This window comes from Trachurus trachurus (genome assembly GCF_905171665.1).
Source record: "Trachurus trachurus genome assembly, chromosome: 13".
NCBI classification, from domain to species: Eukaryota; Metazoa; Chordata; class Actinopteri; order Carangiformes; family Carangidae; genus Trachurus; species Trachurus trachurus.
Window position 1 is genome coordinate 20,536,543 of NC_139892.1, and position 23,935 is coordinate 20,560,477.

General features: G+C 41.8%; 1 protein-coding gene across 1 annotated transcript in view; it reads right to left on the reverse strand.

Annotated features, from left to right (window-relative positions):
* LOC310995444 (leucine-rich repeat and fibronectin type III domain-containing protein 1-like protein) overlaps nucleotides 1–6,889 on the reverse strand; it is a gene marked incomplete at both ends in the record, with an annotated part of 72,968 nt that extends 66,079 nt beyond the window's left edge. Inside the window, 6 exons of the mRNA XM_083984510.1 lie at nucleotides 2,301–2,681; nucleotides 3,669–3,826; nucleotides 4,502–4,745; nucleotides 4,873–5,126; nucleotides 5,368–5,519; nucleotides 6,697–6,889. Of these exons, the coding sequence (XP_083840636.1) occupies nucleotides 2,301–2,681; nucleotides 3,669–3,826; nucleotides 4,502–4,745; nucleotides 4,873–5,126; nucleotides 5,368–5,519; nucleotides 6,697–6,889 (1,382 nt within the window). The remainder of the gene's footprint in view (nucleotides 1–2,300; nucleotides 2,682–3,668; nucleotides 3,827–4,501; nucleotides 4,746–4,872; nucleotides 5,127–5,367; nucleotides 5,520–6,696) is intronic.
* Nucleotides 6,890–23,935: the final 17,046 nt, after the last annotated feature.

A 23,935-nucleotide genomic window follows, 5' to 3' on the forward strand; every position in this document is an offset into this window, starting at 1 on the left:
GATTTTTTTTCCCCCAACCTGTTGCCATGACAACTCCACAACATGTGAAAACTCCCCACGAGATGAAAATAAAGAGGGCTTTCCCAGGTTTTCCAAGAGCTTTAGGCAATGATTTTGCCAGTGCACTGGGTTTTGTACTGAGAGAATGTAGGGGGATTCCCCATGAGCATGAAGATTTAGAAGAAAACTTAGCTAGAATAAATACAAAGGCTCTGGAGTTAAACAAGCTTTCTCTGACATGTCCAGTGAATCATGCACCACCATACAGAAGCTGTCGCCATAAGAAGAAATGGTTGAGAAAGGCTGAGAGGAGAAATCTGCTAGTTTGGCATGCACATAGACATCCTATATTGAAGAGAAAACAGACTAGCTCCAATCCAAATGAGACTGTGTCAGAATATATTCAACAATAAACATTGTGAGATATACTGAAATATACCTGGGGTACTCAGGTGCATCCTTTGTGTCTGGTCAGGAAATACAGTAAATATACAATATGCAATATGCATTCATTCACTCATATTTGCTTCTGTTACATTGAAGCAAATGTTCAATCACACATTCAGTGTACTTGTCATCTACGACTACAAGTATACACAGGAAAACCCTAATCAGCATGCTGGCAAGACACACGAGTAGCAGGAGCATTGAACTTGGTCCAAGTGCAACTTCTGGTGTTTTCACAGAGATATGTATTGATGAAAACACAGTTGGACCGAGTCGAATGCCTGGGAACAGCGTTACTAGTTGTGCTGTTGAATGATAGGCCACTTATAGCAAGATGACTGCGGTTAACTACTGTACAAAGCTGTTGTTGTTACCAGAATAAACATTATAATGACTGGAAACTGTTGGTGAAAGGCACATTGCGATGCTACACTATTCTATGTATCATGCACTGGTCCATAAAACTCAAATATGACTTAACTGACAACATTCCAAAAGTCTCATCATTACCATGATTTACCATAAAGTGACCTTTCTACCCATTGAAATTCTGCACATCAAATGAGTCTCATTTCAACATGAACATTATTAGAACTCTATGACTCCAACTATCAAGACAAATAACCATAATGAGCTCTAATTTCATAGACCAGGCGCAGGCGCGGTGCACCTGTGCTGGGCCATGTGCTGGGTGTGTCCAGGCGCATTTTGCAAATTTCGTGCAGAGGGAGGAGAGAGAAGACGTGAGTGGGTTTGATCTGATCTGACATCAGATGTGACGGGACAATTGATAGAGATATACATTTATGTGCTGATTCAGATAGTTGCATTAAATAGTGGTTGTTGTGATTATTTATTGCATTGAAATGTTCCTGACATTCTGGAAACCTGCCTGTGAGGTTTTGGTGACATGTGCGCACTGTGCGCCAAGAGTAGACCAGGTTGGAGCTGGTGAGCTTTCAGCGCACCCTCGGCACAGCCTTTTGGTATGAAATTATCACTGTGCCAAGCTGAATCTGTCGACTCCTCCCCCTGCTGCGGCGCCACACCCATCTCGGTGCAACTTTGGTCTACCAAATTGCCAAATTTGCTGTGCACGGTGTCACGCCGGACAAAATTACCACTGCGCAGGCTGCCCCACGCTGCGTCACAAAATTAGAGCCAAGTACCTTCAACTGCTTTTTCTTAACATTGAAATTCTTTGGGTATTTCCTGGCACTTTGTTTTGACTCAGGGGTGATAGTTTGCTGTATTTGCAGTAGCAGTTGTGCGCACAAAGCTGAAAAGTAGCCTCTTTGTATCAGGCAGTTGTTAAGACAGACTAAACCTTTTTTTCCTGCGTTAAAACTTTTAGGACTAGAGGTTGTAGCGGTTTAATAGTCACAATTCCACAAAACATAGAAAAGTATCACAATTACAAAGCCATTATGTGATTAGCAGCTGTGAAACTACACACCAAAGTCATCCACACAGCACTGCAACAATGACGCAAACTGACAGACAGACAAGCATTAAAACTTGTTAATCAGCCAAACTCCTCCTGTCTTGCCAAGGCTCCAGTGAGCTCCACAATGGCTCTGCTCCACTACAGATGTCTTTATCATTTCAGTTGATTAGACTTTTACAACTGGATGACTGGCTAATCTCCACTTGTATCATCTATCATCTGCTCTCATCCTCATAGCAGCAGCTGATGCCTGACGATTAACTCGCACACAACTGCAAGCACACACTCCTACATTAACAAACAGAAGATTTTTTACTAATAGGTGTTCATAGAAGTCATTGTGTTAAAGACAGAAATCCAAAACGCACAGACACCCAGCTCATAAATTGAGTAAAGATAAACAGACCTGTAGACTAGTGTGTCATCCCCAGAGCTGTTGTACTGGACCTGGAACATCCTGACTCCAGACATAGGAGTCTGACTGCTCCATCTTATGAGCGCAGAGTTTCCTGTCAGTTCCACCAGTGAGACCCTACGATCAATCCCCCTCGTCTCGTTGTTAGGCAGCGCAACCTTGGAGGAGGTCAGAATGTCAGAGGGGGCAGGTTCAGAGGACGGGTCTCTGCTGCGGCTCGTGCTGTTTGCGAGATGCGGCATTGCCGTGACAACCAACTCAACCCTTCCCGTGGATTCGCCTGCTGCGTTGGAGGCGATGCAGGTGAAATTTCCTGAATCCTTCAGGGATGTTACATTGATCTCCAGGCTCCCATTAGGGAAAACTAAAGTTCTGAAACAAGTGAAAAATGGAGACATGTCATGAATTTTATTTATGTAATACATCAATCAAAAAATAGCTGAAATGTGTATATAACAGCACAGCAACATGTGGTTTGAGAGATTACTTTTTCTTCCTCTGTTACATCTGCTTGATACTGTGATGTCATTGCACAGACATGAATTTCAAACAGTAAAAGACACATTCACTTCAGTTGCAAACTGATCCACCATTGTATAATTTAAGAGACAACTCCCTTTTGGATGTCAGCACCCAGGCATATAAACTCTCCTCTTTGTCACCCACATAGGTGCCAATGGCTAATCAGTTTTCTCCCTCTCAACTCATTTACTCACACCTCCACTTTGCTGCTTGCAGTACTTAGTGCTGATGCCAACTCCCACTGCCAGCATCCATCCAAACTCTATCCAGAATCAATGCAGTGACTGCAAGGCTGAGTATCATGGTGCCGACTCTTTGCAGGCTTTATCATCATGGGTTTAGTCTTTACACCAAAGGGTAGACTAATTGCTAAAAAGTCTAGCAATGATTTTTAACTATAAACATTGTTGTTGTTTTTGTCCTAATCAGTATAGCCAAAGATGCAAATAAAACATCTATTGTAAAGGTGCCTATGAGGAAATAACAAAGAAGACATTGTACATGATCACCTTCTAACCTTGTTTCAAAATTGTCTCACACAAGTCATGTGCACACTACTACCACAGGCAAGGCAATAATTATGTGAGACATACTATCTTTCTAACCTGGCTGCATATTCACTCATAAACAATTTCTTTATTGCACCCGCCAACTGATCAGCCACGTTTCTAACATCACTAAATGTGCGCTGTTGTTCTCAGTGGCAGAGTGATATGCCTTAAATGAACACCTTGCCTTTGATTTTGAAAGATTGAACAGTGTATTGGCCTGGAGAGAAACGTAGAATCCTGGAGATCAAATTGGAGTAAAGGTAAAATAAAATGTAAAGTAAAATACCTGGAGCTGTTGGATATCAGCCTCCCTTCAGGGCTGATCCAGTGGACTTCAGGCTCCGGGTCGCCATTTGCTTTGCACTTCAGGCTGGCAGGCTGGCCTTCCATAGCCACAGTATGAGGTGACTTACGGGTCAGAACTGGTGGGTCACAAATAAACTCCTAAAAGGCAAAAGAGATTAGGTTATTACTTAAGTTATGAGTTGTTTTCTGATCTTTGTTTTATCAAAGTAGCAATTTCAAAGATCCTCATCTAAACAATTGCCTAAGTCACATCTCTAAATAAGCTGATGCAATGTTGATCGAGCTTGCGGCCCACTGATGAAATATTTATATAGCAGACGTATGAACTGGAGGTCTGTGGCAACATTCCTGGAAATAATGTTGTGTTAATTTGCTGCCAATCCAAACCAAACCATTCCTGCTACTGCAGCTTCACATTAAAAGCATTTGAACCGCAAAACAAAATAAGACTAATGTTATCAAGCAGTCTCAGGAAAATCATTGTAGTTTTTCACTGAGCTCAGCACTTACCACTATCATTAATCATAAATGAGTCTATAAAATAAAAGTCTTCTTTTGTAAATTTTTGACAGCAGATCAGTTTGAAATGTCAAAGGGAACAAATGAATAAGTTAGATGGAGAGCTGCTGATGACAGGCTGCACTCGTCTGACTCTGCCAGGTAGGCCACCGTTAATTTCACCATCAGACCATTGATGCTCATAGAATGGTTCGAAAGGCCCAATTATTGCTTTTTTTTATTAAAACAACACTTTTCCTACCCTCAGAATTCCGTGACCTGCATGTCAAAAAAAATGTCAAACAAAAATGTCACCTCTTCAGATATTGTCCAGAAGTACTTGGCACTGAGGTCAGGAGGAGAGGCACATGTCTCCAAGTCATCTTCTCTGGTTAGTCTCCTCAACCACAGAAGTTCACAGTTACAGTGAAGGGGGTTACCACCAAAACTCAACACCAGGGAGGAGAGAGGGGAACCTTTGGACCTGGCATACACTGGGATTCTGAGGAACAACGGGTCAGGGGGGATTTTCTTCAGCTTGTTGGACGTCATGTCTAGCCTGTGAATGGGCATGGTGTAGAGAGAGGAACAGCAAATAATCAGCATTTGAAAATATTTGATTATTAGGATCACTAGATCTAACTCGACAGATATCATCATTTGTCCTCCATTCTATGTCTATTTACCTTGCCAGTTTGTGCAGGTTGGTGAATACTCCTTGGGGAACATTGTCTATGAGGTTATGATCCATATTTAGGGTATTGACATTGGTTAAGCGCCCAATCGTGTCCCAGGGCACCTGTGCAAGGTTGTTGTAGCTGAGGTCTAGATCCTCCAGTGTGGACAGGAAGTCATCAAAGGCATGAGGAGATATGGAATGGAGCTGGTTGTTGGCCAGAATCAGGTGGCGAAGGTTGGTCAGGCCTTTGAAATGTTCATCCTGGAACATAAAAAAGAGAATATTCAGTGAGGACAAAGACAATGTCTTGTGAATACACACCTGCAGTGTGTGTACTTATCTATGATTCTCTTTGGAGATTAGTAAAGTAATTCTTATTCTTATCCATCTGTAAACCCTGGTTGTGTGGTTCTATTTCCATTTGTCTGCCCATTTTCCCATTTGATTATTCAATCCCATTCACCATCATTAATCTATCCAGCCATCCTGCCATCAATCTTACCTTGATCACAGTTAATCTATTAGAGTCTAGATGGAGTGCTCTCAGTCGCCGCAGGTCACTGAAGGCTGAAGGGAGGATCTGACTGATGGTGTTTCTGGACAGGGTCAGATGAAGCAGGCTGGTCATGTTGGCAAAGTCCTTTTTTCGGACAGCTGTGGGTGAGAAAAACGAACACGAAGACTCGTAACGGGCCAAATACAAGTATCACACCAGGAAAGTATTTTGGTTTAAAATAGACAGGAGATGCACCTGTACCAATGAAGTTTTACAATGTTTGCCTGACCACAGAAAGAGGTGCTTTCACAAAAGTGGATGACTCAGACTTGTGTGGTTGTGGTAGATAGATAAAAGGAAAAGAAAAATGTACTGAAATTACATCTGATGCTTTTACATGGGGTTGCTGAATGCACTGATCTGGTCACATTTATCAAGTACACCGTGAAATCCATAGTGTTCTTTTAAAAAACCGACGAGTACATGGCTGACAAGGTTCTAGCATTCAGATAAACCTTTTAACAGCATTCTCCCAACAGTCTCCATCCTCCTGTGAAACTTCAATTGACAACCATGAGATTATGCTATGTAATCTTTATTTTTTGCGAAGTGCAGTTCTATAAACCAAAAATGTTTGTGTGACGCTGTTAATGGCACATCTTAATATTTCTGGGTCCTTTGAAAGCAACCTATTTTTAGCTTGTGCGTCCTTTGTTTTGGAACTGTGGAATAGAATATTTTTAAGTCGAGCCAGGGAAGATTAGGTGGCTGCCTTGGTGGGAGCTAATGGGAATCCAGATTAAAATAAAAAGGATAAAGCGACATTTCAGTTCTTAAAAATAAGTATGTTTCAAAGTATGAAGGAGAACTCTTTGATATGAGGCACAGATGAATCAGGAATGAGATGTGCCAAACTGAACCACGAAACAAAAAGTAGCAAGAATGTTAAAAAAATAAAGAAGAGAAGAGAAAAGAAATACCTCAGGCTCACTTAGTGTCATGTGGAGAACAGCAGAAAATGAGTTGTGAATTGAGCCAACAGTTAAATTAACTATTCAGTTGCAAGCAATTGTTCTTAGATAAGGTAAATAAGCTGCCAATTATCAACCAGCCACTGTGCTCGTTTCCATGTGAACAACCAATCCAAGCATACCCATCAAGTGACAGATAATGGCAAAATAGTTTGTTAAAGAGAGTTAAATGGAGCATTTTATGTCAGCATGCTACAACTCTCACATGTAACATAACTCTACTCACTGCACTCCAATGTGTCATTTGAACTCCAGTGGTATAGTCAGTTGAATGTTATACAGGACAGACTGGCAGATACATTACCAGTGATGAAGTTCTCTTGAAGCCGTAGCTCAACTGTGCGCCGATCAATGGCAGCAGGAACAAAGAGCAAGCCTGTCTTGGAACAGAGGATAGCGAGCGATGGAGAAAGGCTCTGGCACATACAGCGTTTCGGACACGGCTGTCCCCTGCAAGCTGCTGCCAACAACAGCAAAGAGAACCACAGCCGTTCCATTATCCTCCACAGGGAACGGGGTAACTGGAAGACAGAGAGAAATGAGCAATGAATGGAAGTGGATAATGTGTCCTCTGACCTGTAGAGACACATAGGCTGTCTTTAAACTGCAAGGTTCAAGTGGCCCAATTCCGATTTTTTCCTCTCAAGTGGCACAGATGGGATCTGTGACATGAACGTCTAAATGGGACAAATTCGCATGGAATCGGATATTGTCAGATCAGATTCAGGCCCCCGTTATATGTGGAAATAAATCAAATAGACATCAGATATCTGCCAATGTGTCTGGGGTCTAAACAGACAGATTGGATCTTTCCTGGAAATGCGTGTCATACGTCATCAATGATAATATTAATATGAACCCCTGTAGACTGTGATTGACACTTGGGGCTGACCTAGACTACCAGGGCCAACTGTGGTCACTGTCACAGTAATTATTACATGTTTCATTTCCATTTCCTCACTAGCTCTTGTTTTCATATAACATTCATTTATATGCGGACCGTGGGCAAGCGAGGGAGTGTGAACAAAGAGAGTGTGCGAGAGAATTAGAAATCAAGTGAGGAAAAACAAACATGTACACATGTGTCCAAAAGGCTTTGTCCTGTCCTCATGTGAATGATGGAGGACCGGACGGTGGCTCAACTGTCACTGTCACTGCACATCTCACAACAGATCTGCTCCACACAGCCACTTCACTAACTTCATTTTGTAAGGACAGACTGGATGTTAGTTGTGCAACATTTGTCTGCATGCCATTTGTTGGATGAGATTTTATAAGATTTGCTTTGCCTCAGATATGACAGAGTATCATGCCACACACAGCCCTCTGGATTCCACCCTCGTGGTACTGATTTTGGCAATGTGGGTCCATGCCTTTGGAAGGTGAATATTCTGATGGAGTGCTGAAGGGCGGGGAGTATTTATTGTTCTGTAGAGTCCAAATATCCACTGTCTTCTCCAGTACTGTTTATTCTAGCTTCATTCCATTGTAGTTCCAGTGTAACACTGTGATTTATTCTACAGTTGACCTAAATATGTGACTCTAAAACCAAACTGATATTGAGTTTGTAATTTGCTTTAAATATTAAATAAATATATAACATTACTGCAAAGCCTGGGCAGAAAGATGAAAGTGAGAAGTAGATCATGGCACTGCACAGGAGAGGAACCAAATTACTTAAAGCAGAAGTAAGCGATCCGGTCATTTTCGCTAATGCTGCGTTCCAGGCAGGCTTTTGAAATCGTAAATTACAGCTTCAAGTCACAACTTACGACTTTGTAGCGTTCCAGGCAACCCACTCGTGTTTTTCCGACCTGTTTTACCGGTGAAAGTCACTATAACGGCCACTCGTAACTTCCGACCCGTGAACTCGTACCAGATCAAACTGATATGACTTCACAGGTCGGAAAAACAGGAGTTACGAGTTTCCTTGAACGCACCATAACAGTCCTCCTCCCTGCGTCGCCACATTCACGGCGTCCCTTGGCTGCACACACAGCCCTGCATGCCGTTCTCTCTCCTCATTGGATAAAAACTGTAGGATACGATAAATGTTTTCTCCTCGACTCAGAGCAGAGCAGAGTGACTGAGAGACCCGTGTTTCGATCAAAACACTCTATGTAAGTGATTGCTGTCGGAAGATAGAACTATTTAAGACTTATATTAACACAAATATATCACTTACTTCTGCTTTAATCATGTGGGTGCATGGTGAGCTGGCACTGTGCATTTTTTCCTTAGTACCTGTTTCAGGAAAATGTAGTCTTTGTTTGTGGTGTCACTGTTACACAGCCGTAAGCTACTGTACAATTTTGGTGCCAGTGTCGCCTTGTTGTTAGAACACTTTCGTAATTTTTTAAGAACACTGTCTTAAGCAAACATGTTGCACATTCTTAAATTAGTGGTTAATGTGCTTGGGCTCCCAGTCTGTCATGACACATTTCACCTTTTGCAATTTTTTCCGTTATAATAAGGAATCAAAGTGTTGTCAAACTCAAATTATCAAATTGTACTTGTCGCTTGACACTTCAGCCATGACTCAAAATATGTTTGTGTAGGCTACCACTGGTCAGCAGTACAGACCTGCCAACCTTGAAATTTTTTTATGATTACTACTACTACTCACCTCGCTCCTTCTCCCTCTCTAACTTTAAACCTGGTTCTGTACAGTATCTGCCGTCACACTAGCCTCATAAACCAGCCTCTCGCGGAAATGCATTTCATTTCATTTCTGAGGGAGAGTCTGGCCTCATTCCCCCTGTAAGCATTTGGGGTGGGCGGGAGTAGTAGCATTGACAGACAACCCCATTCAGCCAATCAGCAAGTTGGTGTAGTGACGGGGCTTTGCACCAGTCGGTCCCTGATTGGCCAACGTGCTGTGCCAATCACAGTGGCGACGCTGATTGGCTCGGCCTTCTGAGGGTTTCAGGCCAAACGCTTACAACGGGGATGAGGCCAGACGCACCAAACAGTCCGCTGACACGGTGACACGGACGTTCGCAAGCGCCGTCATTTATATCGTTAAATGTCCGCGTCGCGCGGCTCTGCCATTTCACCCAAGCCACTAGGCGCAAAGCCCGGAGGAGGGCGGGTGGTTGAGTGAAAATGAAGCGTTCTGATTGGCCGAAAGCACATCCGCTTACTCGCAGATCTGTGTGGCACCGGAGCATGATCTTCAGTGACAACAAGTCTGGTGACAACTTGATTGAAAATTGGCGAAATACGAGATCAAACAATGGGCCCTAGTTTCCTAGACCGAGCGAAGTCTAAGCTCAGCGCAGCTTCGCCACGCCAACGAGGCGTGTCCAGGTCCATTTCGCAAGTTTGGTGGGCAGCGCGGTCCGACTTAGGCCAGCGCAAGCCCTCCCCTCGTCCCTCCTACCGGCGCAAACGGCAAAGGGGGAGGAGAGAGGGCGGGAGGGAGACAGGAGGAGGAGAGAAAGGCCGATTCGGATCTTCACCAATCAAATGAGCTCCTCTCCTCACCTTTAACTGCGCCGCGGGCGATGCGCGCTGCAAGTTTGTTATTTTATACTTTGACATGGACGGAGGAGACAGCGACGCCAGTGGCCGAACCTCTCCCAGGAGGAAACAGCTGTTTTGGTCCGGAGGTCCGAGCTCAGAGTGGCCGAATAATGAGTTTACTGATATCCTTAATCAGGTTTGATCTGATACACTGAGAACCGCTGCCCAGAGTAAAAAACAACAACTAATAAACTAATAAAGAAACTCACATTTATTCAATTCAATATATTATTCCCTGTGTAAGAAAGATGAGAGGTGTACACTAATCACAACATAAACAAACACCATGCTGGATGAAATCAGCGTAAAGGACGCTCTCTTTCTCTCTGTCCTCTCTTTTTTTTCTGTGATAGAGATGCTGAGTATAGGCTATATACTGACTATCTGATACCGAGGCTGTTGTGGTGGGCTAAGAGAGATGATGATTTGTGTTTTGTTTTTCATTACGGTTGCGTGACGACGCGGTCGCTCGCCGCTAATGAATTAATAAGTAAATAAATAAATTAAGCTGATCATCACAACGGCACAGTGCGTATCTCAACACGGCAGCAAAATGCAGTCATCCTCCACCCTCAGTCCTGCTTTTGGGACATCCACAGCTGCATATCAGTGCCAGTTCGTCCCTGCTGTGTTAATTCAGGTGGAGTTTCCATTACGAGTGCCGACAGCCTTTGATCTCTGCTTTGATCTGATGGGACAATCTATATAGATATAAATTCACGTGTTGATTCCATTAGTTGCATCAAATAGTGGTTATTGTGGATATTTATTGCATTTAAATCTGCCTGGAACTGTGGAAATCTGCCTGTGAGGTCTTGGTGACGTGTGTGCACTGCAGGTCAGTCAGCCAAACTTCCACTGCACCTGCTGCGCTCCGCCCTGCGCTGAGAGTAGACCTGGTTTGAGGTGGCAAGCTTTCAGCGCAACCTCGGCGGGACATTTTCGCACGAAACTTCCACTGCACCAAGCTGAATCTGTGACGCCTCCCCCTGCTGCGCGGCCACGCCTATCTCAGCGCAGCGCGATCTACCAATCTGCCAATCTGACTTTGCGCTAGGCTGCGCTGGTCGAAACTTGCATTACACCGGCTGCGCTACCTTGCGCCACCTGCGCTGCGCCACCAAACTAGGGCCCAATATGCGTACTTTAGAACATGGAATCGTACAAGCGTACTAGGAGGTCAAAATGCGTAACAAGTACGCAAAATGCGTACATGTTGGCAGGTCTGGCAGTACAGTATATTATCCTGCCCAGTTTGACTACCAGACAAATCAATAGCATTGAACTTCCATTCAGTAGGAGGTCTGTTTACCTTGCCACTGTGGTTCCCTGTAGATACTCCTAAAACGATTGTCTCTATATATTATGTTCATGATTATTTCTGATACTGACATAACCGTATACTTGGCCTGCATCTGTTCAAGTTAACAATGACTCAATGGAACTTTGTCGTGGGCTTTCACTGGGTTCTGTGCCCACTGCCTAAGACCAATATTTTTCACCAATACTAAGCTTCATTTAGGAAATATCTGGAAACACTGCATACATTTGCATTGCTTTGCCCAGCTGTATGTATCTACAAAATCTATCAGGTAGTCAAACTTCAGGGTTATCTTATTTGTTCCTCTAAATTCAGCTGAAACAGCAAATACTCTACTTGACCCTAAACACATACATAACAGTTACTTTCTCATTTTTCCAGTTGAATGACCATAATTCTTATAACTCATTATCTCTTAAAAAAAAAGAAGAAGAAGATGAAAAAAAAAAACTCCTGTTGATTCAAAGTGTTACAGCACATATACTGACAGGAAGGAGCAGAAAAGATTACATTCCTTCTGTGTTAGGTTTTCTGCATTGGCTCCCTCTGAAATCCATAAGAAATGTACAACAATTAATCACAAAATCACAAGCTGATGCATCGCCTCCTGTCGTGATAGGTTTGAGCTGCAGAAGCTACAGCAAAAGCAAAAGGGAAGAATTACTAAGTTAAAGTTGGAAAATAGGGAGGAAATGCGGTGAAATGGAGCAAATGGTAAATAAAGTGATGGTTAATGTGTGGAGCGGTTCATGAGACAAGTCCGGCCTGGACAGTTCGCCTGTCTCCGGTCATCATGTGTTATTATCCGACGGTCAGAAAGAGGAGGAGAAAAGTCTGACTGTGAAAACACGGAGCTGCTCTTGTCAGTTATTCTGCAGTAACTCGTCTCATATATTGAAGAACATGCACTAAGGCTCCTGTATGCAGGGTTACTCTGTGTGCAGCAGCACTGGTACATACGGGCGTAACCTAGCGTCGGAGTGGTTAAGTGAAACAATAACATGCAGATCAGAGTTGACGTGAACTCCGCTCATAGTTACTGTGTCTTTGAGCAATAAAACAGGATAAAAAGCTAAATATTATATAATTTATATTATATTATATAATTATAATCAACAACCTGCTCAACCTACAGAAACGTGAACGTGGAGGAGATATTTTACTGTGATAATAGATGTACAGTACTAGCGGTTCTGTTGCGTCATCCCTCTCACTGCAGGTAGTAACTAATGCAGTATATTATAGAGAGGTATGATCACCTTTAACTTGAGACTGTGTGAGTGAGTCTTGGGGTACCATAGCCAAACAAAGCCAACAAAGCTGGAGCAGGGCAGAGGTTGAGCAGAGAGTGTAGCTTTTTGGCAACCTCAAGTCTGGGGGCGAGGGGAGGGGAATCAACATGCTGCAATGTTTTGAATTTGACTGCAGCAACAGTCTTGGCCACAGTCTTACATATTGTACAGTTCCCTTAAAACGTCTATCTTTGACAGAACTTATGTTTATGGTTGTTCTCAGGTGAGCCCCAAACCATCCCTTACTTGAAGGGATTTGAGCTTATACATACATCCCTCTGGCTGTTCCTTTAGGCTGCTCGGAAACTCACTCTGTCCCCCACTCTCTCTCTCTCTCTCTCTCTCTCTCTCTCTCTCTCTCTCTCTCTCTCTCTCTCTCTCTCTCTCTCTCTCTTGCTTCCCTCCTTCCCCCCATGCATTCATATGAAGTAATTGCATCTTATTATATATCTTATCATTGTCAACAATTGGTGCAGCTATCACAGCTGCTGTTTTCTATCAGTAACACAACCACATGTGTATGTATCACCATCGTTACTAAACTGTGTCTGCTAGTCTTACAATGCTTGAATACAACAGTAAACAACTATTCCTGTCACTCTCTTCTATCCCCCTCATTTCTGTCCTCTCAATCCAAGCTTGTCGAGGCAGAAAGCCACCCTCCCTGAGGGAATGGGTGGCCATTCAATCGGAGGGTTCTTGTTTCCTCTCCACTGTCGCCAAGTGCTTAGTCATGGTGGGAACTGATGAGTCTCTCTCTCTAATATCGTACGGTCTTGACCCTACTCGGTAAATATGATTTGATGCTATCTAAATAAAATTGACTTCAACTGAAAGACACTCAAAAGATAATTTCTCTTTTTTTATTGGAGGGATGATAATATATCCAGATTAAAAATACTCATTGTTGCTACATGCTTTTCTTAGATTTCCTTGTGTATTATCCAGCAAGGCGAGTCTGCCAGATACACTATATACAAATAAACAAATGAAACTGCAGGCAATCTCCCGAGCTGGTTAAAAATAGACATGTTGTAATGTGATACTTCATATTCTCCATCCTCCCACAATGTAAAAGCAGAGCAGGAACAATGATTGATTATACACCGACACTTTTGTTCTTCTATCAGCTGTTCACTCCATGTCACTGTTTCTCTCTTTCAGATACATTTCTTTCCATCACCCCTCATTATTTTTTCCGTCACACTTCTCCATTCTATCGGCCTCTTTGAGGACTAATATGGAGCTTCTCCATCTCAGCCATCCTCATGCATGTATTTAATATTTTAAACTCACATGACTACATTAGATGCTACACAAACAATAAATCCTGCTCCTGGTCAAACTCCTGGTCACAACCCCTGCCCTCCTTCCGCTTATATCATTTTCTCTAGCTGTCCACTGTAACTAATGCATTTTCTTACACTCTCACAACTCACTGCTGTATTTCTATCATGCAGAGCTCCTGTTGTCAGTGTCTCCACTGCCATACCTGCTTCTCAGCTCCTTTTCCTCTCTTCCGGCTCATAAATCTTTAGTTATAAAGTACATTTCCTACAGAGGATGTAATTCTCATTCCAAATCACACCCTCCAACTCGCTTTTCATTTTCTTGTTTTTCTCATGATCATCTATCTCACAGGCCCCCTTGCTTGTTTTCTCAGGCTCGGTTCATATTTCCGTCCCATCATCCATCTCCCACTCTGTCTTGCTCAGTTTTACGATGCCTTTATTGTAATGTATCTTTAATGCGTTTATGTTGCAGAAATTGGTACCAACTGTGATTTTAAATCCACACATACTTCACTTGGTTTACCAACTCATCCATCTTGCATATGCTCAGTATAATATGAGTCTACACTATAATAACCATTCTGTTTTAAACATTTAGACATACCTCACTTGGTTCTAGCATGCATCCAAACTGTGTTGTATTTGAGACTATTCAATTATGCATGTACGGGCTTTTCTGTGTTAACTCAGTGTGGATGATAGCAATCAGTTTACCCACCATTACTCACTGCTGTGCTTATTCAGCTATGGAGAGTTGATAATACAAGAGAAAACAGATCCGAGCTGTCTGCCCTTGTTACCAGTTAGATTGGGCCATTATAGCTGTTGGCAGTGATTTGAATGACACTCTAATGCCCTGCAAATGATAACTGTTGAGACATCTGGTGCATGGTGGAGCTTGACATTCCTGTCCCAACTCAGCGAAACTCTACTTGGTTTGAATGACTTGTAATAGTGACTGGCTGTCTAATACACTTACATATTCCAAGTTTTGTACAGCACAATGGTGTGAACACTGCTAAAATATATGACTAAATAGATTAATCATGTTGCAAATCCATCCAACCTACTTTCAGACATGCCCACCAAAAACTGACATTTTGTAGCAACTGAAAAGTAGAGACCGGTGACCACCCGATAAAAACAAAGGTAATACATGTATAGGTTTCCAATGTTCTAATCAAGACTGTGCTTGATACCATCCTGGATGGACAGAATATATCACAGAGCTGTTTTCCTAGCCACATGGTGTCATGCCATTAAAGAGATAGTTCAACATTTTGGCAAATTCGACCATTGCCATAATCCCTAGGTTCATTACCTTTAATTGCGGGTGCAAGCTGTTGATAGATCAACAAAATGTTAAACTATCCCTTTAACTGTTATCCTAATGTCTCTTCATGTCTTAAATGAAGCCATCCAGTATCATTTTGAGGTGATTACACTGGCAGGCTCAGCTACATACAGTATGATAATCATTTTCTAGAAGTGGCTGTAAAAGCTGCCAGAATAACACTAGGGATGTATCCAACAGTGACAAATGTTTATGGGCTGTCTATAGGGCTGTCAATGATTAACTCTCCATTATTCAAAAGTTAATCGCACATTTTTCATCTGTTCTAAATGTACCTTAGGATGGGTATTTTGTGTTTAATACTCTTATCAACATGGGAGTTGACAAATATGTTTGCTTTATGCAAATGTGTGTTTATTATTATGGCAACAATCCAAAGCAAGGACAAATATTGTCCAGAATATTCTGCAGAATAACCTCTGAGGTGGATTGGTTGTACAGTTGTCCATGCATCTCTGTTACCAACTATGCAGTGTGGTCTGTTTTTGGCAAGGAGGAGGAGGGCTCTCTGCATCAGTTGTGTGCATGGTCAGCATGTGGTTTTAGACTCAAACTACTCTGGTGGTAACTGGGTGTTTTCACACACTGGTGTGTAGTGGTGCAGATTACAGTCACGGATTGGCACGAAAATGGTCCACGGATTGACAGATGAAAAAGAAAAAAGTTGTGCATGGTCAGATGCGAACATGAACTGATGAAGCCTCTTGGATGAGAGGTGAAACATGTAACAGTTCGTGAATCTTACAAATAACCAAGTCCAGTTGCGTTTGATTTAAATTTCCTTGAGATAACTATGACCTGGACAAATTATAATATTCACAGGCTTGTGCATGTACAGTAGTGTCGGAACACGTAAGTGCACCGCTGCGCCCCAGTCGCGCACAACAACAACAACAAAATTGTTTGTTTTTTCAACACATTTACTATCCCCCCTTCCAGTCAGCTGATCCGAAAATGATCTGATCCATGACCCCGAACTACTGTCCGGTTCGATCCATTGCACCCCTATTGGTGTGGACCAATTTTTTTTTTTTTTTTTTAATTTTTCAGCTCGTATGATTCGTGTTCACACGTTTGTTTTCACTCTGGTCCAAACACCGCACCACGGCTGGAGCATCATAACATCATGATTTCCATGACGCGTGGTACATGTTAACAAGGCAGGTCCAGGCAGTTGGAGCAGATCGATTCACATAACAAACGGACTGCACCAGAGTTCGACTGTGACCATACCCAATTGTGACTGTTGTGTTCACACTGACCCAAACACAACCTAAACACTGCCTGTGTGAAAACACACAGCAGTAAATGCAAATAACATTGGTCTTGCCAAGAGAACCATCTGGCAGGACTTTGAAACTGACCTTGCCGTTCAAAATAGTTGTTTCTTTAACAGTTTCTGATGGTTGTCAGAAACTGACAAACGTCACTGCTACTGTACATCGCTTCCATGCATGTACATGCATAAATCGCGCCTCAAAAATAATTTGTGGCATTAAAAATAAATTGCATTAATTTGTAAGTATTGCTTTAACTTTGGTAGCTCTAGTTTTCTTCTTTTTTTAAGTAATCCACAAACACATTCTAACAGTCCCTCTGTTTTGCTTGACAGTGTGATTTCCACTTTGCATTTTGTGAATCAATCAGCAGCTCCCAGGCAGATCATTTTTCAATGTGTTTAGGACAGATACTATATCCCATGCTATGCTACACTTTGGTATGTACACTGAAGGGTTTTGAACATACTTGCAACATAATTGTCATTAGTTATGGGGAAAAATGCAAGAGATACTCAAAGCACTTCAAACACAGTTATAGGTGCCATTGCCTTGGAGGAAATTAAAACAGCAGCACAGTTTAAAGCCTTTTAGCTTCAGCCATACTGGAGAGTTCTGAAGAAGGCAGTAATTAACAACACAGACTGCAAGAACATGTCCACATGTCCATTTTCTTTGGGGATAAAAATCTCCTTCTTAGGTCATATTGACCCTACCTGTGAAGATTAAAGACACTTCCCCTGTTCTGCTTTCTGTTTTTCTTCACCATTGCACAACCAAACAATGGGTGTCTCACTAATGTGTTTACTGCATGCTGCAATGCTGTTAGTGTTTACTGTTTGAACAAGTACTGAGCTTATTCCTTTCAACTAAAGTGGACCTTCTTCTGATTAAGTGTGAGCTCTTTAGTCAAAGGAACTAGTAATGGGAGGTCTGGCTCTTTTGGCTCGGCTCCCTTAGAAGAGCTGGATCTTACCGCTCTCAAATGGCTCTTCATTTAGTATCACTCCTAGTCTTCTACATATTTTAGCCTTATTTAGCAATCATGAATTCTTGGCGTGTTAGTAAGCATTTTAATGCATTTTTTTGGTTATCAAAAAAAAGAAATACAGTTACTTTTGTTAAATATTTTAATCAAACCTTTAAATCAACAATGAACACAGAACCACACCAAACAAATCAAATAGATGAAGGCAAAAGTGTTAATGTTATGACACTTTAGATGGAAGTCTTAAGTGCAGGTTGGCAATCAGAAATAGACGATGCCTCAGCTTGGATGGGCTGATGTGATTTCTCCTTTCCGTGATTATTGGTCCTGTTTTTTCACTCTGAGGGGGCCGATGTTATGACGATGCACAGACTTCCTTCAATTACCTTAACCAGGTGTGGGTAGACTGAAGCCTTGTCCTCCCACCAGTTCAGTGGGCCTTCAGCTCTTTGGATGAGGGGCTCCTCTTTTATCAAAGAGCCTCCACACAGCAGAAGCTTGTGGTTCCTGTGAAGCCGCCCCTGCTCCAACTTCTTCCTCTTGGCCCTCTGATGGAGGGGCTGACAGGCTGCTGGGGTTGCATCTTGCTGCTGCTGCAGTTTTTCTTTTAAGTGCCACATCCACAGCTTTGCTGTCGCTAAAATTTTGAACAGTTGGTCCAGTGTAGTGGTTTTGGAGAGCACAGTGTTGTACTGATAAATTTGCTGTCCATGGATGAGCATAGAGCGGTGGGCAGCTCTTTTACTTTATCCACTGTTATACTCCTTTGGTGGTGGGCTGTTACCCACTGCAGACCCTTGCAGAGACAAAGTATTTTGGAGACTGTGACATAGCTGAGAAAGACAAAACGGCAAATGGGAAAATATAGGCTTTGTTTGTTGTGATATATTGCTCTTTTTATAATTAATAAATTGTCTGTTACAGTATTTTGCTATTTACTGTAATATTTAACTGTATAGTAGTAAAGTAAAAACAACATTGTTCAAGGTACCTTTCAGCCCTTATCGCCGCAGTCACCTCCTCAAAGGTCTCCAGAATGGTGCAGACCTCTTTCACTGTCTCCCATTCCTCTTGACTTAGATCAACAGGAGTGTTTATCACAGCCAGGCTGGAGATGATATCATCTTTTGTCTTGATGATTTGTTTCAACATATAAAATGTTGAGTTCCACCTTGTACAGTAGCACACTCTCCCTCACCCTGTCCAACATGCTCGGGGCATCTTTAATCATAAGGTTTTTTGTGTGTGCAAGACATGGGTAGTGGGTCCACTGCAAAATGTTTATGGCTTGTTTTTATGTTTGCTGCATTATCAGTAACACAGAATACTCTGTTGTCTAATTGCCACCCTTAGTAGCTCCTCTGTCAGGTTTTCCACAGTATGTCTCTTAGCAAACATAAAAAAACAGTGAAAAAGGTAGGATGCCATCTTAAAGTTCTCAATAAAGTGACAAGTGACAGACATGTACTGTATATGAGCATGTCGTTCTGTATGTCCAGCGGTCAGTTGTCAGGCAACCTGCTAAAGCTTTTTTGACCCTTTCTTGTGGAATAATTGTTTAGGACAAGGTTTTTCTACTGGGGAGAATCCAGTACCTGCCTGTACAGCTGGTTCATTTGCAAATGACACATCACTAGAAAGAACAAGTTTTGATCAAAGTGTCCTAAAGTCAGGTAAAGCTCCTTTATTTAATTGCATATAATGGATAACAACAACAGAGTTTACAGCCGGTCGCACTGTAAATGAAATCAAGAGGCAGCATTTCACAGTGGTCAGACACATAGGTAGATCAGCAAAACTGAGAAAACTTAAAAAGCTGTGTTGTTGCATCCTCCCCCATCTGAAGCAATTAGTAACGCAAATCACAAAACCTACACATAAATAAGCTTCAAAGAGGAATGGAGAAAGAGGGGAGTATGAAAGACTACAGGAGGGGAATGATCACAGGAAACAGAACAAATGAGAAGGCAAAAGTCACTAAAAAGGTAAAAAAAAAAATATTGAGAAAATGAGTTGAGGAAGAACACCTCAGGGGAAAAAATAAAACAAAACAAAATGAGGTGAGAGAGAGGCAGGAACCTGTAATTGTTTCTAGGCCCAACTTTATCTAATTGAAACTACATCATAGAGATCACCCCAGTGAATCTCGACAGACAAAAAAAATAATAAAAAAAATCAAGAAACAACTCACCCCTGAGGAGGACACTCACATCATGCTCTGCTAATACCCTAGATTGATGGGATTATGGGAATCATTATTCAAGATGATATCTCAACCTCTAAAATAAGTATACAGAGACCCAAAGTTGCTATCTGAGGCTTAGCAAGGTAAGGCATGATTCTAACCTCTGAACAAGCAAATGTCTTCTAATTTCCTCCCTTAATTCCCTCATTGAAGGATACTTTTCTAACAGAAGCTTTTATTGTCCCTGCCCATGTCCAAGATATTTGATATATCTTAATAATGTTTAAAATAATCTGTTTTACTCTCAATGGCCTCTGTAGGTACGCTTTACTCTGGCAACTTGTATTTGCATGGACATTCAGATTAAAGTGGAAATCCTAATTTCCTTTGTAGATGTGTATATTTATAGAACCAACTGTTTTTGTCATGTACACACCACTGGGACACAGCAGGGATGTGAGAGCTTTTAAATGTAGGGATCAATAACACTTCAGAATGAAAACAGATAATTTGCTTTTAAAATCAGTTTTTTTTAACACAGTGAATCAGATGTTAGTGTCCATAAACATAGATGGAGTGCATCTTTGGCTCAGGGACAGTTAATAGATTGTTGCTATATCACCAACATCAAGGCCCTCTGCACCTTCATTCATAGAATTATGATTGTAAATAATCCATAAATGTGATCTTTGCACCCAGTACCAGCAATTCATCCTTGTCTTGCACATGTGTGTGTAGGCTTGTGTGTGCGTGTGTGTGCATGTAAGTGTGGGTTTGTGCATGCATTCCCCACCACACCACCACACACACACACACACACACACACACACACACACACACACACACACACACACACACACTCTCATGCTGTGTCCAGCCGAATACAGAACACACTGCACCCCGCAATGGAGATGGATTACCCTGTCAGTGTTCTTGCAGAACCACTGCAGAGTGTCTAGTGTGTATAATTTAGTATATTTGCGCCAAAATATGTCTCTGTGTGTATGTGCACATATGCTGACTGAGTCTTCATCATATATACCTCTTTGAGTATGCACAAATACACCTGTATTCATATTCCCTGGAATTTGCATGTTTGTTCAGTTGCTCAGTTGCTGTTACTAAGTGCCTTCTTAATGTGCATTTGTTTTTGTGTGCACTCAAGTAGTTGCATGTTTTGCATGTGTGAGTGTATGTATTTGTGCTCCATATTTTTCCACAGTCTACCATAACACTGGGTCTCTTGTTTTCACAAGAATACACTGTCATTCAAAATTCTAAAGGTAACTGCCCTACTATGACTCATCACATGGGCAAACACCTGTCACACAGTTGTACAATTAGCAATCAGAGCTTTAGCATAAAAAGGCAGGTGAGCTCTTCTGTTTTGGAGCAATGGATGCCAACATTGGAAACAGTTAAGATGACTGATGATTGGCTAATGGGAATTGATAAAGTTTTGCTGTCAGGTGTAATTTTATTAGATTTTACTTCAGCTTTTGATCTTATAGACCATAAATTGTTCATTGATAAATTGAAATGTTACGGTTTTGGTTCCATGCCTGTCTCATGGTTTGAGAGTTATTTATCTGACGGAACTCAACGTGTATATTTAAATGGTACGCTATCGAACAGCAAAGGTTTAAGCTGTGGTGTGCCACAAGGCAGTTGTTTGGGACCACTTTTATTCTCTTTTTTTTCCTTTTTTTTTTACAAATGATCTCCCTCTTGTGACTCAAAAATCCAGTTTGGTATTGTATGCCGATGACACCACACAATAACAACAATAAACATGATTAGTTCAGCGCGGCGCAACTCTAATTATCATTGGCTATTTTTTTCCCCCAAGGGGGACAGCACAGGGAAAGTAATTGAAATAACCGACATAAGTAAATGGAGGTTTCTGTATATTTTCGGTTAATTGCCCAGCCCTAGCCCCTAAAACACTGCCCACACCCCACACAACACACTCATTCCACCAGATCAGATGGACGGCCCACAGCAGCTCAGGTACATTGTTATTTGGGACAACGTAACTTTCCACCGGGCTGATCTGGTTCGTAACTGATTCACTGCCCAGCCACCCACGCTTTTTAGTTGTTTATCTCCCCCCATATTCTCCATTCCTCAATCCTATTGAAGAATCTTTTTCTGCCTGGAGATGGAAAGTGTATGACCGAAATCCAAAAATGTGTATACCCCTTCTCCAAGCTAGGCAATACTTCCCCCGCTGCTTGGCCAGGGAAAACGCTTGTGATGTGGAGGAGGTGTTGTGGCCAGACTGAAATAGAAGAGAGGATGCAGCATATAGTTTTTTTTTACTCTAACTGTATACAGTAATTTTTTCTGTTGTTTTGTATGTAGATCACTGTATGTGCAATTTTGTGTTGGTTGGGATGTACACTGTGTACATTGTTTTGTTACCATGTATGTGTGTGTTCTGAGTATTAATATTCTAAAAATATTTATAAGACACTTATGTATGTACCCTAGTAAGTGTAACACTGAACAGAAAAAAGCCCTTGAAGTCATTATGATGAATGGAGTGTTTTCCATTCATCATAGTGTTTTACATTGAGCACATCAGTGTTCAGCTGTTCTTATAAATGTCTATTCATATGATTGTTTGTGCCTGTCATTTGAAAACAAAATACCATTTTGAGAAGAAATAACATTGTTTTGAATGTAAAGTTTAATTTTGCATGAGAATTGAGGGGTTTTGCCGATTGTGTGTATGTTTTTTTTATTTGTGTGTAGAGTTCTGAGAGTATGAGGCATGCTTTAAAAAAATTTGTGTAAACTATTGAGAAAAACGGTAACGCACTCCAGCAACATCATCCATCTGCTGCATGCACACAACCAATCTGTATGTACAAACACACGCAGACTCAAAGTTCACCTAAATTAAAGAGGGTGTGTTGGTTTAAATGAGTGCATGCTTGTATGTCCGGCCCACAGGTATCCATGCAAGGGGTTATACGTTTTCCTGTGCTCCAGCTTAATCTTTGTATAATGCTGTAGTGATTAATGATGAAACCAATGTGTCACACAACAAAAACTAAAACTAAAAAGCTAAAACAAAAACAATGCTCATACCCCATATATATACACCATACCCCATGAAATACATGTATGTATGTCTATAAATATATGAGATTATGTAACTTAGCAACAGCCAATGACACATGGATGATAGCAGTGAGGAAGTGGGAAGTGTGTGTAGCTTATCTTATAGTTGTGGGGATGTAGTGACAAGGTGTGTATGGGGGTTGTGAGAAAGTGCAAGATTGGTCTGGAGATCTCGTAAGTAATTAAGTTAGAGTGTTGCTGTCAGAGACCCTGGTGTGTGTGTGTGCGTGTGTGCATGTGCGTGTGTGCACGGGTAGGGGAGAGCGGATGGGTAGACTCAGGGAGAAGAGAGAGTTAGGGACACTCACATTGCATAAATAGTGCAGTAACAGTGTGGTGGACCAAGATACACATCTCATCAAAGTGTCCTTGTATCATGGTAAAAACAAACACGCTGAGCTGCTTTTATTCACAAGAGCTCTTACTCCAAGGGAGAAGTTCCATGGGCTCATTAAGCTACATTTTAATGAAGTAAATACAACCATATGCCTGATTTAAATTTAAATCAGCTGGGGAACACCCCTCCCACTGTGCCACCAAATTCTCTTCAGAGCACTTTTTTTTGTATTTTTATTTTTATTTTTGTATTTTTTGTGGGAATTGTTCATCACCCCATTAACTCTTTTGCGACCATTGACGAGTTAACTCGTCACAGCCTGCCGAACGTTCACGACCATTGACGAGTTAGCTCGTCGAAACTGTTTTTTTTTTTTTACAGATTACGATAATAGACACTCTCAGGTACCCTGTGTGTGAATATGGTAGACCTCTGATATGTAAAACTGTTTTAAACTACAATCAAAACATAATGTTTTTTATAAACTGTGTAATCTTGGTTTTGTTTGAGTAATCGGTCTCCTTGAATGCTGCTCTGGGGACAGCTCTGTGCGGCTGTCGGCTACAGTGTTGCGACTTTCTCGCTAAATCTGGCGACTTTCCAAACCCTCTTGGCAACTTTTTTTTTTTTTACAAAAGCAACTGGCGACTTTTTCCGGTGCTGTTACAAACGTTTCTGGTTTGGAGACTCGGATCTGAAAGCACGTTATCACTGCTGTTTTCACCGTGCAGCGGGTGCTGTGAGCCGGCCGCCCCCGCCCCAAAGCACTCAGCGGCGGCCAGTCACACAGGACTGTCACGGAGCTGTCTCCGCTGCGGCCAGAGACCCACACCGCTGCACTCC